The following is a 12,697-nucleotide window of genomic DNA, read 5'->3' as shown; positions in this document are numbered from 1 at the left end:
TTGTGTTTTCCTTCCTTCTCTGCAGCGTCCCTCAGACTTACTGTTCTCTTTTAGACATCACAGTCCACATTTCCTTCTCACTCTGAGTCATGCTTAAGACTTACAAATGCTGCTCAGATACTGCAGTTACAAGTAAACATGCAGCGATAGTCAAACATACGGTTTAAATGATCGTTGATGATACTTTTGTGGGGAAACAGACACAGTTTACTTCAGCTATTACTTATTGAGATTTTACACACATAATCATTATCTTATAAAATGCTTATAGATTATATAACCCAACAGTTTGTATATTAGCAATAATAATCTAAGAAAGAGTAAAGTTTTCACTTTAGATATTTTAAGTGTGTTTTGTTTATGACATCTGATTATTGAATTGCAGCCTAATGGAGCATTTCCACTCTGTGTGCACGTAATTTAATGACGTAAATGAGTATTTCTTTCACCTCTGCATGTTAATGCTGTGATCCTTTTGTATTTTTAGTTACAAAAACTAGAAGCAAAAAAAAAAAGAAACATGTGCCTTTCTAATTCCTCCTTCCCTCCACCTGCTGCGTGCCAGGTATGCGGCTCTGCTCCTCCATCTAGCGGCGCACACGTCACAGCAGCAGACCTGTTGCATTGATCTCTTCCATAGAACAAAAACAAAGACATCTGATCTCCGGACGGCTTAAAAACTGTGTCTGCACACGTCAATGAACTCTGAGGGAAGTTTGAAGACCCCACCGTTGACGCTGAGCCGCACAAAGTGACTCACATGAGCGCGGCTCGTGAACAGGGTTGCGGGGTGATCTCCGCGCTGCGCTCCTGTCCCCCCATGCCGCGTTCACATGAGCCGCGCTCCCCTGGCTGCCAGCCACGCCGCGGTATTTATAGCCCAGCAGCGGTAATCACCACTCAAGGAACCCGCGCGGAATCATCCGCAAACCTCCAAACTTGGACCGAGTGAGGAGGACGGCGGAGTCCTGCGATCCACCTTGAACGCGGCTCTGTGACGATGAAGGAGCGCGCGGCACCTCAAGGTACATTAATTTATCCTTTCATGACTTTATTGGTATGTTTTTCCCCCGTCGCGCGCGCTGCATCCCCCCCCCCCCCCCCCTTCCTCCTAGTGAACATTCTTAGCTTCTTATTCGTCTATTCTTATTTGTTGTGATTCTGCGTGCTTTTTCTCTCTTTCTTTCCACACTCGCGTCAAACACGTGAACACAGCATCCTAATTGACATCCCCTGTTAAAAGCGTAGTCAGTGTATTCCTGCAGCTGGCAGATTAAACGAGGTGGGGCTGCCAGATGTTCCCATTAGACTCTACCGTGGTCGCACAAATGAAAGGAGATCAAAGGGACTGGAATTTAAAATAAAAGAGCCAGTGATCCAGATAAAGTGGACGACTCTTGGAGCGGTAATTATCGCCGGTATGGTAGCTACAGTGCAGTGACGCTCTCATCTATAGAGCATCAGCATCAGAGCTGCCATTCATGATTAATTTCATTTCCGTTTATGAGTAACCCAGATGTTATGCATGAGTCCATGCACTCACCCCGCAGATCAGCCTAGTTTGTTGCACCTGCTGCTTTCTGAATGTCTAGTAGTGATGGGACCATGTGGGATTTTATCGCTTATCGGAGTAAAAAATCTCAGGATATTCTCAGGATAATCGTTGATATTCTCAGTGTAGACAGGTGAAAAATATAGCCTGATTTTAAAAATAGATTTTTAAAATTTATTTTTCCTTTTTTTATGCAACGAGACCACGTGATTTATGATCATTTTTAAAGATTATTTGTTTTTCACTCAAAAAGACGTGTCCCTCATCTGTGATGCAATGGAAATGTCTTTTCCTTAACTAAATGTAAAGTGATTCCAGTATGTTTTGTTGCCATCTTAAGAGTTTTAAGACACATTTTGACGATTATCTGGATAATATCGTGAATCGCCATTCTTTTGGCCAGGATCATCATGATAAGAAATGTTCATATCGTGCCTAGATACAAGAGCCTTGACATTTAAGTCCCCTTCAGCCGTGGCAGCAAAATTGACCGATAATACAGGCTGTATTTTGCACTTAACACGGCTGTGCTAGATCAGAGGCAGCCCACCCATCGGCAGCATATAGCTGCCATCAAGCCACCTCTGTAAATGTGCGCGCTGACCTTGTAGCCTCTACCGGCTTTCAGACGAACGCTGTGTTGCTTTTGAGAGCGCGGCTTAACTCAGACTGTGTCCAGTTCATGTCTGAGGAGCCCTGCTGCTGCTGTGAGTCACTGTGCCTTTTGCTTCAGCTCTCCCACACTCCGTCATCTTCCTTTCAGAGTCGCCTCAGTGGGAACAACCTTGTTTCGTCTGTCTCTGGCTGGCTCGCCTCAGACATGCTGTTTTCCAGCCTTGCCACCTCATCTCCCCCATATTTCTTTGTCTCAGTTACTCTCTCTCTCTCTCACACACACACACACACACACACACACACACACACACACACACACACACACACACACACACACACACACACACATACGCTTATCTGGACAACGGCAGAAACAACAGGATGATGGTTTTACAGGTCTGTTAGCTTGTGATCTGGAGACAAAACATGAGATTAAAGCAAAGAAAGTCCAATCTTGATTCAAGGCTTCTAGAAGCTCACCTCTCTGACCCACTTCCTGCTCAAAGTCTTATTCCTCTCAATTACATTACAATTACTAGTACAATGCTATTTCTGCATAGCTGCTGGTTCTTTTGATCGTCCAGTCTTATGGCTGAAGTAGAAAAATTACAGTTACATGTTGGCATTCATTCTGAATTCATGCTGCACTGTTTAGTGGTAAAGTGCAGTTTTGTTCCAGGAGCTGTCAGTTTATTTACATGTTTCTCACCCGTATTCCATATAACACAAATGTGACATACATTTCAACCCTTTTCTAGCTATCTGAGGCTGCCTGGTCCTGGGATTCATCCTCTGGGGACCATGAATATATGTAAAACTTTCATGGCAATCCATCCAATAGCAGGCTAGTGGAGATATTTCCGCCTGGATCAAAGCGTGGACTGCCTAAAAGACCAACATGGCGGTCTCCAGAGCTGCGCTTCTATCATGGCTAGAAATAGACAAACAGAGAGAGCACAGGCAGGCGGGAAGGATTTGGAATATTTCCTGAATGTGTTTCACCACTTTTCACTCATTGTTCCTCCTTTCTTCCCCTTTCCCCCATTTGTAGCATTATGGTGAAAGCACCAACTGCCGTCCTCTGTCGAGATGCTCACCAGTTCAGATCAGACCCTCTCCCGCTCCCTCACGCCCGACCTCCCCTCTCCATCCTGCTCTGGTGCAAGTATGCACGTGCAGTACTCCCTGTCCCTCCCCGAGCCTGAGGCCTGGAGGAAGCCCAGCTCCACTCCCCGTCACGGCCTGGCACAAGGAGCCCGCTCCAGCTCCCTGCAGGTCCCCCGCAGCCTACCCGAGGACCTGGGGCTGCCCCCGCGAGCCGCCACCTTCGACGTGCCGTGCGGTGGGGAGGACGGCTTGTCCGATCAGGGTTCAGGGACTCAGAGCCCCCACTGCATGCAGCGGCGGCGCGGGGGACTTGTGGAGCAGAAGGACATCATCATGGCTCACCAGGCTCACAAAATCCAGAGCACGCCGCAGGCCCGCAGGAAGGAGTGGGAGTAAGTATAAAAGAGATTATACAGGCAAAGGATTTCTCTTAAATTGCATGTATGAAGATGATACATCTCCATGGAGGAGGATGAAAGTGTAAAAGAACACACATAATACGCTTTACTTGTTTATCCTGTTGAACCTCTTTGGTGGCTCAGTCATTACAAACACATAGTATGAAACCACAGAACTTTATTTTAAATGTTAAACAAGGTGGCGAGGCTTATAAAGATACAACATATTTTATGCTGATGAATAAAGAGGGAAAAAAATCAAAAAGGGATCTTTGATTTCAACAGTTCGGTCAGTAATCCTTTTTCATAGCAGACACTTTGACTTGTCATTACAGGAAAATCATGGGTGTAATTAATAACATTAATGATTGTTCCAAGTGTCCCAATTTGCTTATTGTTATTAATTGCACCTGTTCTTTTCCTGCTATCACGCATCAAACAGTCTGTGGTGAAAATAAATGGTAGAAGTTTGACATTCAATACAATATATGACATTACTGCTTAACTTAAAGTTCACTGTTATTTATAAATCAACAATGGGTCAAATCGCTGTGTAAAGTGAAATGTGTAGCTTGAAGCACTGAATTGTGTTTTAGCGCCTTTCAGCTCATTGTTTTGGTTTTATGGTTCATAACATTACCATTCCGACTCACCCAAATAGCTCTTATTATTACCTATTAATAGATTGTCTTTAAAAGCGCTTTTCAAGAACTCAAAGATGCTTTACAGAGGGGGAAGAAAAACAAACCAAAAAAAGAAAATAAGGCAAAACAAAACAGAGCAACAGTTAGCCTGAGTTAGCACCCTCTACTGGACTCTATAGCCCTCTATGAGTAATACACGAGCATTTGCCTCGTCTCGTTTTGTTGCACCTGACCCCACTGATAGACCTACATGTCCATGTGTTCCTTAATGGTCCAGGAAATGTGGTGTGGAGGGGTCTGCTGCTTGTCTTTTGACCCCTGCAGTGTAAGGCCATGGCTCTGCAGTTTAATTGGTTATAAAGAATTTGGTGGGCTGCCGTGAATAACTGAGTTCAGTAGAGGGCGGAGCCTGCTCTTACATAGACAATAGTGTGTGCTGCCTTATATATATATATATACCGGTATGCATTTGGTTAGGCACCTCCCCTTTTTCCTAACAGTGTTTTTTCATGAATGAAAACATGAATGCAGGTTTAGATTTGAAATAAAGTGTGATATTAACGCACGTATGAGATACTAACATAAAAAACGCTTTCCCGTGGCGCTACTAATGGCTCATGTGTTCAAACGATTAAGGATTGCCCTATACAGTATTACACTTATTATTGTTATGGTTTTGTTGCTTAGCTACAAAGTGCTTGTTTCAAAGGGGGCTCCATGGTAGCGATGTATATTCCTTTGTGTCCAGCAGTTCCACCAATGAATCACCGAATCAGCTTCTGCTTTCATCGCTTCATTTGATGATGTTTTTTTATGCCAACATTGCTGGCGGAGGTTTGCTGTAATCAGATACTGGATAACGTTTTCATGGCGGAGCTGAGGGTGCTTGCTGGAGAACTTTTGAACTCTGGAGCCACATCGCTCTGATTATCTGCTTCCCACCACTCGACGGTGGAGTGGTACTCCATCGGTGTAACCCCCCAACCCAGCAACAAGCCCCCTCCCCCCTCCTCCTTCCATCCTCTGTTTCTCTCTGCTTTACCTTCACCACCCACTCTACATCCACTTTACTGGCGTACCGTCATTCTCTCTCTGGCTGTCCATCTTTCTTTAGCTCATGTACTGACACTCAAACACGGGACTAAAGTCAGTGTTTCCTCCTCCATCCCCTACATCTTATTTTTCAACCTGTAAGTATTGAATGCAGATAACTACAGAGCATTAAATGAGAGACTAAAACAGCTGAGCATTTGAAAGCACAACTTGTATGTATTGTGGTTATTTGTCCATTAGGGGATGCTAGGGATTCAAAGAGGAAGTGGAGCCGTAGGAGCTCAGCTGCTGAGTTTGGACATGGTTGATTTGAACAACTACAGCACTGATACAGAAATATTGATATTATATAAAATGGTAGGATGACATTATGAAAAAGATCCGAATCAATGAGTGATATTGAATATCTGCCTAAAATGACTTTTGAGCAAAGTGAACAGGAACTTTTCCTGGTTCTGAGTTAAAGATGCACATGAGTCACACGATTCTCTGAAACAACCGTAACGTTCATGGTGTCAATCAGCAGTGATCTAAGCGGCGGTTATTAGTTGAATCAAACTGTCTGATATAACTCAGTACTAGAGGGCGTCTGTTGCTAAGCAACAGCAAGAGAAATAAAATGCTAAAACCACTCCAGTCAATGCTGGATGAGAGCCTGTCTGCAATTATATAAACGCTTTTCAGAGTTCTGTCACAAAGTATGCTCATTAACGTTTTAACTCACGGTGCAATTCACCTACAGACTCCTTCATCTGCCTCCCCCTATAGTGTGTTTCCATGGGTGCTCTCTGCTGGACTACAGGGAAATACATCGCAGGCTGCTGGCACTCACGTAAACTCTTGATCAGTTAAGTGTGGCCCTTTTCTCATCGGTATATCAGTCTTAGTCAAAGTTTGGTCAGGCCCAAGCAAATTGATATGAGCTTTTCTGCGTTTTATCTGCTAACGGTTCACACAGCTATTTTTAGAAGCCTTTGAGTAGGCTGAGCCAGAGCAGGAACACAAGCCAAACACAGCTGATCATATATGTACAGTGCTGTAGTGAAGGGGCTGTACAGTCAGTTTGCTTCAATGACCCTGATGGAGGGTGTGTGTGTGTGTGTGTGTGTGTGTGTGTGTTATAGGGCTATAGATCTATAGATTTTGATGGCAAAATTCACATCTGCTTTGAATGAATCATTACATTTGAGGGTGAAGACTTGGTTGAAGTTTGGATTTAGCGTGGTTAGATTGGGTTAGATTTAGTGTGACGATGTGAATTGGGCTGGTAGAGGTTATTGTGAGTATAAGTGTATGTTGCCAGGAAATGTAAGTCAATGTAATGTCCAAAAGGTCACAAAATCATGACTGTGTTTGTGTGTGTGTGCGTGTGTGTGTGTGTGTGTGTGTGTGTGTTGGGTGAAACCGGTTTCTGTAGGAAGAGGTTAGTCTATTGTGCAACATGGCTTTTGTTGGCAGAAATAAAAAGAACGGTGCCGGAATTCAAGAGAGCTATGTCGCTATGGAAACAACAGCAAAGAGAGAGCAAGACACACACACACACACACACACAGAGAAAGAGAGAGAAATATACTGTTTGCTAAGACAAATGTTTTTGTTGGGCAACATACAAGTAGATGACTATTTTGTGATGCTTATTGTAAGATTTTCAGTAGGAAGGTGAGATGAATGTGATCTGTAATGTAACTTGTACTGCGGTGCATTATTATCATTAGCAGTCAGAGTGCTTGGAGCTCACTTAGGGACTTATTCATACATCCTGTCAAATCCATTTCCCCCTCTTCTCCCCAGATCTCCACTTGTTTGCCAAGCATGAATTTGCCACTCTCTCTCTTGGTTTTGCGTTCCCATATTTGAGCCCTTGCTCGCCCTTTGCACGCTGAGATACCTGCATTGTGCTGCTGCACAGCCGGGTCTGTCAGTCAGCGGCACAGAGTGATACTCTGTGTCGGGGATGATGCTGGGGTTGATTTATCTATTTATTTGACAAAACAGCAGCTTCAGCCATGATTGAATAATGGCGCGTCTGTGGGGGGCTGAAGTGGTCATCGTTGGGAAACGGTGGGGAAGGGAGGAGAGCAGCAGATGGAGCGAGAGAGCCTAGTTGCCTAATGAGGTCTCACTTGTGGCACTGAGTGTGAAAAAGACCCTGCTTTCTTCTCTGCTCCCTCAAAAAGGGAGCAGCCCTAAGATCTATTTCATGCTCTATTTTTACTCCTGACTTTTACTCCAATTTTAGCGCCATGGCCTAGTTTTTAAACGTTTTAATAGTGTCTGTCTCCATTAACGAATACAATGCTGTCGGATTATCAAATGTGGGGGAAATGAGTTAAGCTCCTGTCTTATTTATCCCCTTTAGGTAATTTCTTTAACCTTCCCTATCCAAACACTTGTTGCTGTTGTCTCTCCTTCAGCATTAAATGTATTTTCACACCTCATTCTCACTAACATCTTTACATAATTGTTTTAGAGCCACATACCCACACGGGCTACTGTATATAGGCTTCTCTCTTTTTTTTAAGATGACTGTTTTTGTTCATCCTCAGCAAACTCTTAATTGCTATGGTAACAAAGTGCACGGTCCCTCCTCTCCATCGGCTTTCATTCAGATGAATTTTTTCAAATCGCCATCATGAAATATTATTGTGGGAGGGGTGCTGCCGGTGCTTCTGCGCTCCTCGCTGCGAAATCATTTCCCAGCAGGTGATACGAGATGATCTAGCGAGTCAAGCGACCGCGTCGCTCCCTTCTCTAAAAGACACGGGCTTCCGTTCACGTGACATCTTCCTCTTTTTTTTTTTTTTGGTCAAGTTTACGAGAAGATGCGTAAAGTTTGCGAAGACTTCCCGCGGGTCTCTCCTGGATGTTGACGGAGAGTGGAAGGCTCTTTACTCGGCGGATCTCTCATCCTCCCTCCGCTGCTGTTTTAGAGACGCGCGCGCACTGAAAGTTGCTCAGAGCTGATCGCGACGCGCTGTTGCACAGATGGGAGACCGGAGGTGATGCGATAGTGCAGCTCGTGTACCTGAAGCGTCATTAAGTGAATGGATGATTCCGCCCGCTCTATGTAAGCCACCTGAATGACTGTTCATCCTGTAGTCCGGTGGATATGGAGTGATCGGAATCTGCAACTTTTGGGCAATCTTGGCGCTTTAAAAGCTGTCAAGCTGAAGGTGGATCCCTTTTTCTTTATTTTTTCGTTACTAGAAGTCGTCCCGTAGTGAAACTAAGTCGACGGTGTCCTCGTCTCTTTGTAGAATGGCTCGCTTCGGAGACGAGTGCGCTCCCAGCACGGTGGACTCCGGAGACGGGGACCCGGAGCGCGGCGGGGAAGGACAGGACGAGGCGGCGGCGGTGCTGTCGGCTTCCGTGAGACAAGCCAAGGCGCAGCGGGCCCGGACCATGGCTCTGTACAACCCCGTCCCCCACCGACAGAACTGCCTCACCGTCAACAGGGCGCTGTTCATATTCGCAGAGGACAACTTCATTAGGAAAACAGCAAGGCGAATCATTGAATGGCCATATCCTTCCATAAAAACTTCTTACAGTGTGTTACAGAGCGAGTGCATGTTGTCAGTTCAGCACCATGGACAGCTACAGCAGCAGCAGCATGCCTGGTCCACTCCTGAGTTTCTTAAGTGCAATGTCAGTGCTTTCAATGTGTTTCACCTAGACATCTGCCCTTCTTTGTTTCCTGTTTGCTTATGTGCATAACGACGGCCAGCTGTTAGTTAAATCCCCACATGAATCCATTCCTCTGCACGGCTGAATTTAACCTCCGTCTCTTAACTCTGCTCAGCAACTTGCCCCTGATTTTGATTCATCCGTGGGCTCCATGTGCTCCGGTGTTGGCAGCAGGCAGAAAGTTAGCATGTGGTGATCATTAGAAGCAGCTCTGCTCACTGTGGGGGTGGCATGTAGGCACTTCTCTGCTGCCTTAGTGCTCGCTGGAATATGAACCTGGCCATGAGTAGGTGTCGGTTCAAATCCAGCAGGCAGCGTTTCTCTGCTTCCTGCTGCATGTTGCCAACTCGTTCTCTCTCCTCAACTTCTGCAGATCCAACAAAGATTATCAGGGAAGTCATTTTCTCGCTAGCTGCGGCAAAATGTGTGTGACGTGAATGCAGAGTACAGGCAATATATATATATTAACATATATATGTGTGTGTGCGCGCAATCATTACTTCCAGGCCGAAGTTAGTGCTTCTTGTCTTCACTTAAATCTATTTATTTTTGTTTACTTGAATCAAGCAACTTTCTGATAAATCGTGTACATATTTAGACAGTTTTTAGAGCATAATCAGCTCAACATCACTCAGTTGCCATATCTACCCACTGCTCCTCCTGTCTTACACCCCCATCGCTGCAGCGTGCCAGTCTCCCACTGTTACCTAACCGCAGGCTCTGTGAGGTGTGTGGGAGTGGGGCTAGTGGTCAAGACTAGCTGGCCACCGGCAGCACGGTAATGTGACTGTCAGTATCACCGAGGTAGAGGTATGTGGGAGAGAGCTGGCCGGTAGTACTGTGGTGGATCGTGGGCTGTGAAAGCAGCACATGTCAGAGTATTGACTGGGCGAGACCCAGATATTGCTCACAGCGTCCAAACTTCTGAAAATTATGAAAATGAAAAGCAAGACTCATACGCATTCATTGCAACAGCGTTTCTTTGGTTGTAACACAAGTGTGATTACAGTATGATCTTTATCACAAGTTTAGAAGTAGCTCAAGCTTCCGTTGCCCAATGTCGACTTCTGCATAGAGTTGAGTGTAAGGACCTTAACAGTGTTCCTGCAACAGAAAATGAATAGGAAAGTGTGTTGATAATGGACGAATAGCTTCTCCATTGTGCTTTTCATTGTTGGATATCATTGTAAACTGAATATAGTTGTGATTTTGTTGGTCAGACAAAACAACATATGAAAATGTCACCTTGGAGTCTTGGATACTATCGGTGGATATTAGTTGGCGATTTTCTGATGTTTTATAGATTAAAGAAGCATGGGTAAGATTTTGTTGCATCTAGCGGTGAGGTTGTAAATTGCAACTGAATACTCCTCCGCTCACCCCTCCCTTTCCAAGTATGTCGGCTAACTACGGTGGCCTTCAGGCTTTGTAAAAACACGAAAGGCATTCGCAAGAACCATGTTTGGTTTGTCTGTACTGGTTGTAGAAACAGTGCAACATGGCGGCCTCCTAAAAGAGGGGCTGCTCCCTACGTAGATACACATGATTATACACTAATGAAAACATAGTTATGATATTCTATTATATCAATGAATCCGCCTTAATCCTACACACTGTTCCTTTAAATGAGACAGGTTAATGCATTCTGAAATCAATCACTAATTGCATGCCTTCATACTTTAAATCACTGTTGACCAGATTTTGAATGTGTTTTTCTACCTTCCATTGGCAGCCATTGGTTTCCATTCATTTGCATATACCACAAAGACCCATAAGCACAACCCTGAAGCTATAGTTCATCACCTAATCCACTAAGAATCTAACTGAGATAGCTGCAGACTTGTTGTTGACTGTGATGGATTGCACATCTCAGTAGAGTTTAAAAAAGTACATTTTAAATATGTTTTCATTGAGCAGTTTACTTCACGTAAAGATGCGAGTACAATCAGTTGATAGACAGGAAATTAAACTCCACTAATTTTGAGATTCAATTAATCGTTAAAGCTGTTTTTCAAATATAACTATAGGACATCCTCTCATTCCAGTTTCTCAATTGTGAATATTTGCTGCCTTTTTCCCCCCAACAAATGAAAGATGACTAATAGATAGTTACACTATTAATGTTATAAATGGAAAAACACAGAAAGAACCTCAACAGATTAGAGCAAAGTAGAGCCCAGCAAAACCCACCCTGTCTCCCTATCCATGTTCAAGAGTGAGTTAATTCATTCTATACCAAAACAAACTGCTTAGAAGCCAAATACGGTAAAATATCTAAATAAAACGGCGCGTTTAACTGTACGTTATTCCTCTTAAATGGTCAAAAAGCATGCGTAATCTCTGGTATGCAGGTAACAGATAGTGAGGGCAGTTGGAGGGGGCGAGATTTTTCAAGTATTTCCCACTTTAGCTATTTTCGACCGTCTTCAATGGCAACAATGTGGACCTGTGGATGTGAGTCAGTGTGGGCCCCAGAGGGCCCCATCACAGAACTCCTCTGTGAGTCAGTGACCCCATTTCACTGGAGGCACGGAAATTAATAACAAGGAGCGGCTGCCTCCTGGGAACTCCGGGGGACCGAAAGTCACAAGCACATACAAGTGTTGGGGCACATATAGTCACACGCAGTGCATGCTGGTTCACACGCATGCACATATGCATCCATAGGCTATCAACTGGTCATTATCTCCGCAGGCTCTACAAGTTCTCAGCAGATTTAGCATTTTCAAGATGCGTCTGTAGGTTAGAATGATGTTTTCCCCCAAAGTGATGCATCTTCAAATTGTTGTTTGTTTCGTCCGACCAAGAGTCTAAATCACAAAGATGCAGAAAATGTATGTCTTTCTTTCCTGAACATTTAAGGGATTATCACATTTGTTCATGATTCATTTACTGACTAATTGTTTTCGTCATGACATCATTTATCCAGTCATAAAAACATGTGTAACTCTAGCATCTGTGATTTTTATCTTTAAACTGTAGCTGAACGTGTCGTTGCTTCTGGTTTATTATGAAGAACTTCTTAACTGTAAAACCTCCCAGTGAAGTAACTCAAAATCTACACACCTGGACTGCTCCTCTTAAGGAGGAAGGAGAATTTTGAAGATGTGATACACTAGCATTGATGTACTATGTGAGACATACTGTGTGGGGTCAGCTGTATGCAGTGAAAGGAGTTATGAGGTCTGATTGCTGTAGTTTGTGTATTTAAACCGGTCTGTCCAAGGTGACTTCGCTGTGCTGTCTTTCCCTCCCTAACCTTCCTCTTTTTCCTCTTTGTGAACAACACTTTTAAAAGCGGGTTGCCATGGATACTGCAATCTCTCTTCCAGATTGCCTCCAATACCAGAGAATATGAACCATGCCATTATTCATCTGTCATTTAATCATCTATCCATCCTTGTTTTTTTCTCCTCTCCACTTGAATCACACACACATGCACTTTGAAGTATTTATGACATTTAGGGGAAAATGACTGCTGTTAGTGTTTTTTAACATTATAAGTTTGTTCAATCTAAAATCTGGTGATTTATTTTTTGTTATTGTAAAATAGGAGCTCTTTGTGTAATGATGTATCAGCGTGTGTTTGTTTTTATGTGTTGTGGTAAAAGTACTTTTCCTTAACTTTACGGCCTTTACACCGT

The 12,697-nt window shown here is 43.9% G+C and overlaps 1 protein-coding gene across 1 annotated transcript; it reads left to right on the top strand.

Moving 5' to 3' along the window:
- Positions 1–988: 988 nt before the first annotated feature.
- Positions 989–9,249, top strand: LOC311011754 (uncharacterized protein; the record flags this gene model as incomplete). The annotated part of the gene is made up of 4 exons (XM_084006884.1): positions 989–1,025; positions 3,219–3,666; positions 8,627–9,014; positions 9,169–9,249. Exons 2-4 carry the CDS (start codon positions 3,257–3,259, stop codon positions 9,247–9,249), a joined length of 879 nt encoding a protein of 292 aa, XP_083863010.1. The 5' UTR covers positions 989–1,025; positions 3,219–3,256.
- Positions 9,250–12,697: the final 3,448 nt, after the last annotated feature.

The sequence above is a fragment of the Eutrigla gurnardus genome (genome assembly GCF_963514095.1).
Source record: "Eutrigla gurnardus genome assembly, chromosome: 4".
Taxonomy (NCBI): Eukaryota; Metazoa; Chordata; class Actinopteri; order Perciformes; family Triglidae; genus Eutrigla; species Eutrigla gurnardus.
The sequence above is the reverse complement of the archived record's forward strand: the minus strand, read 5'-3'. Positions and strand labels throughout refer to the sequence as shown.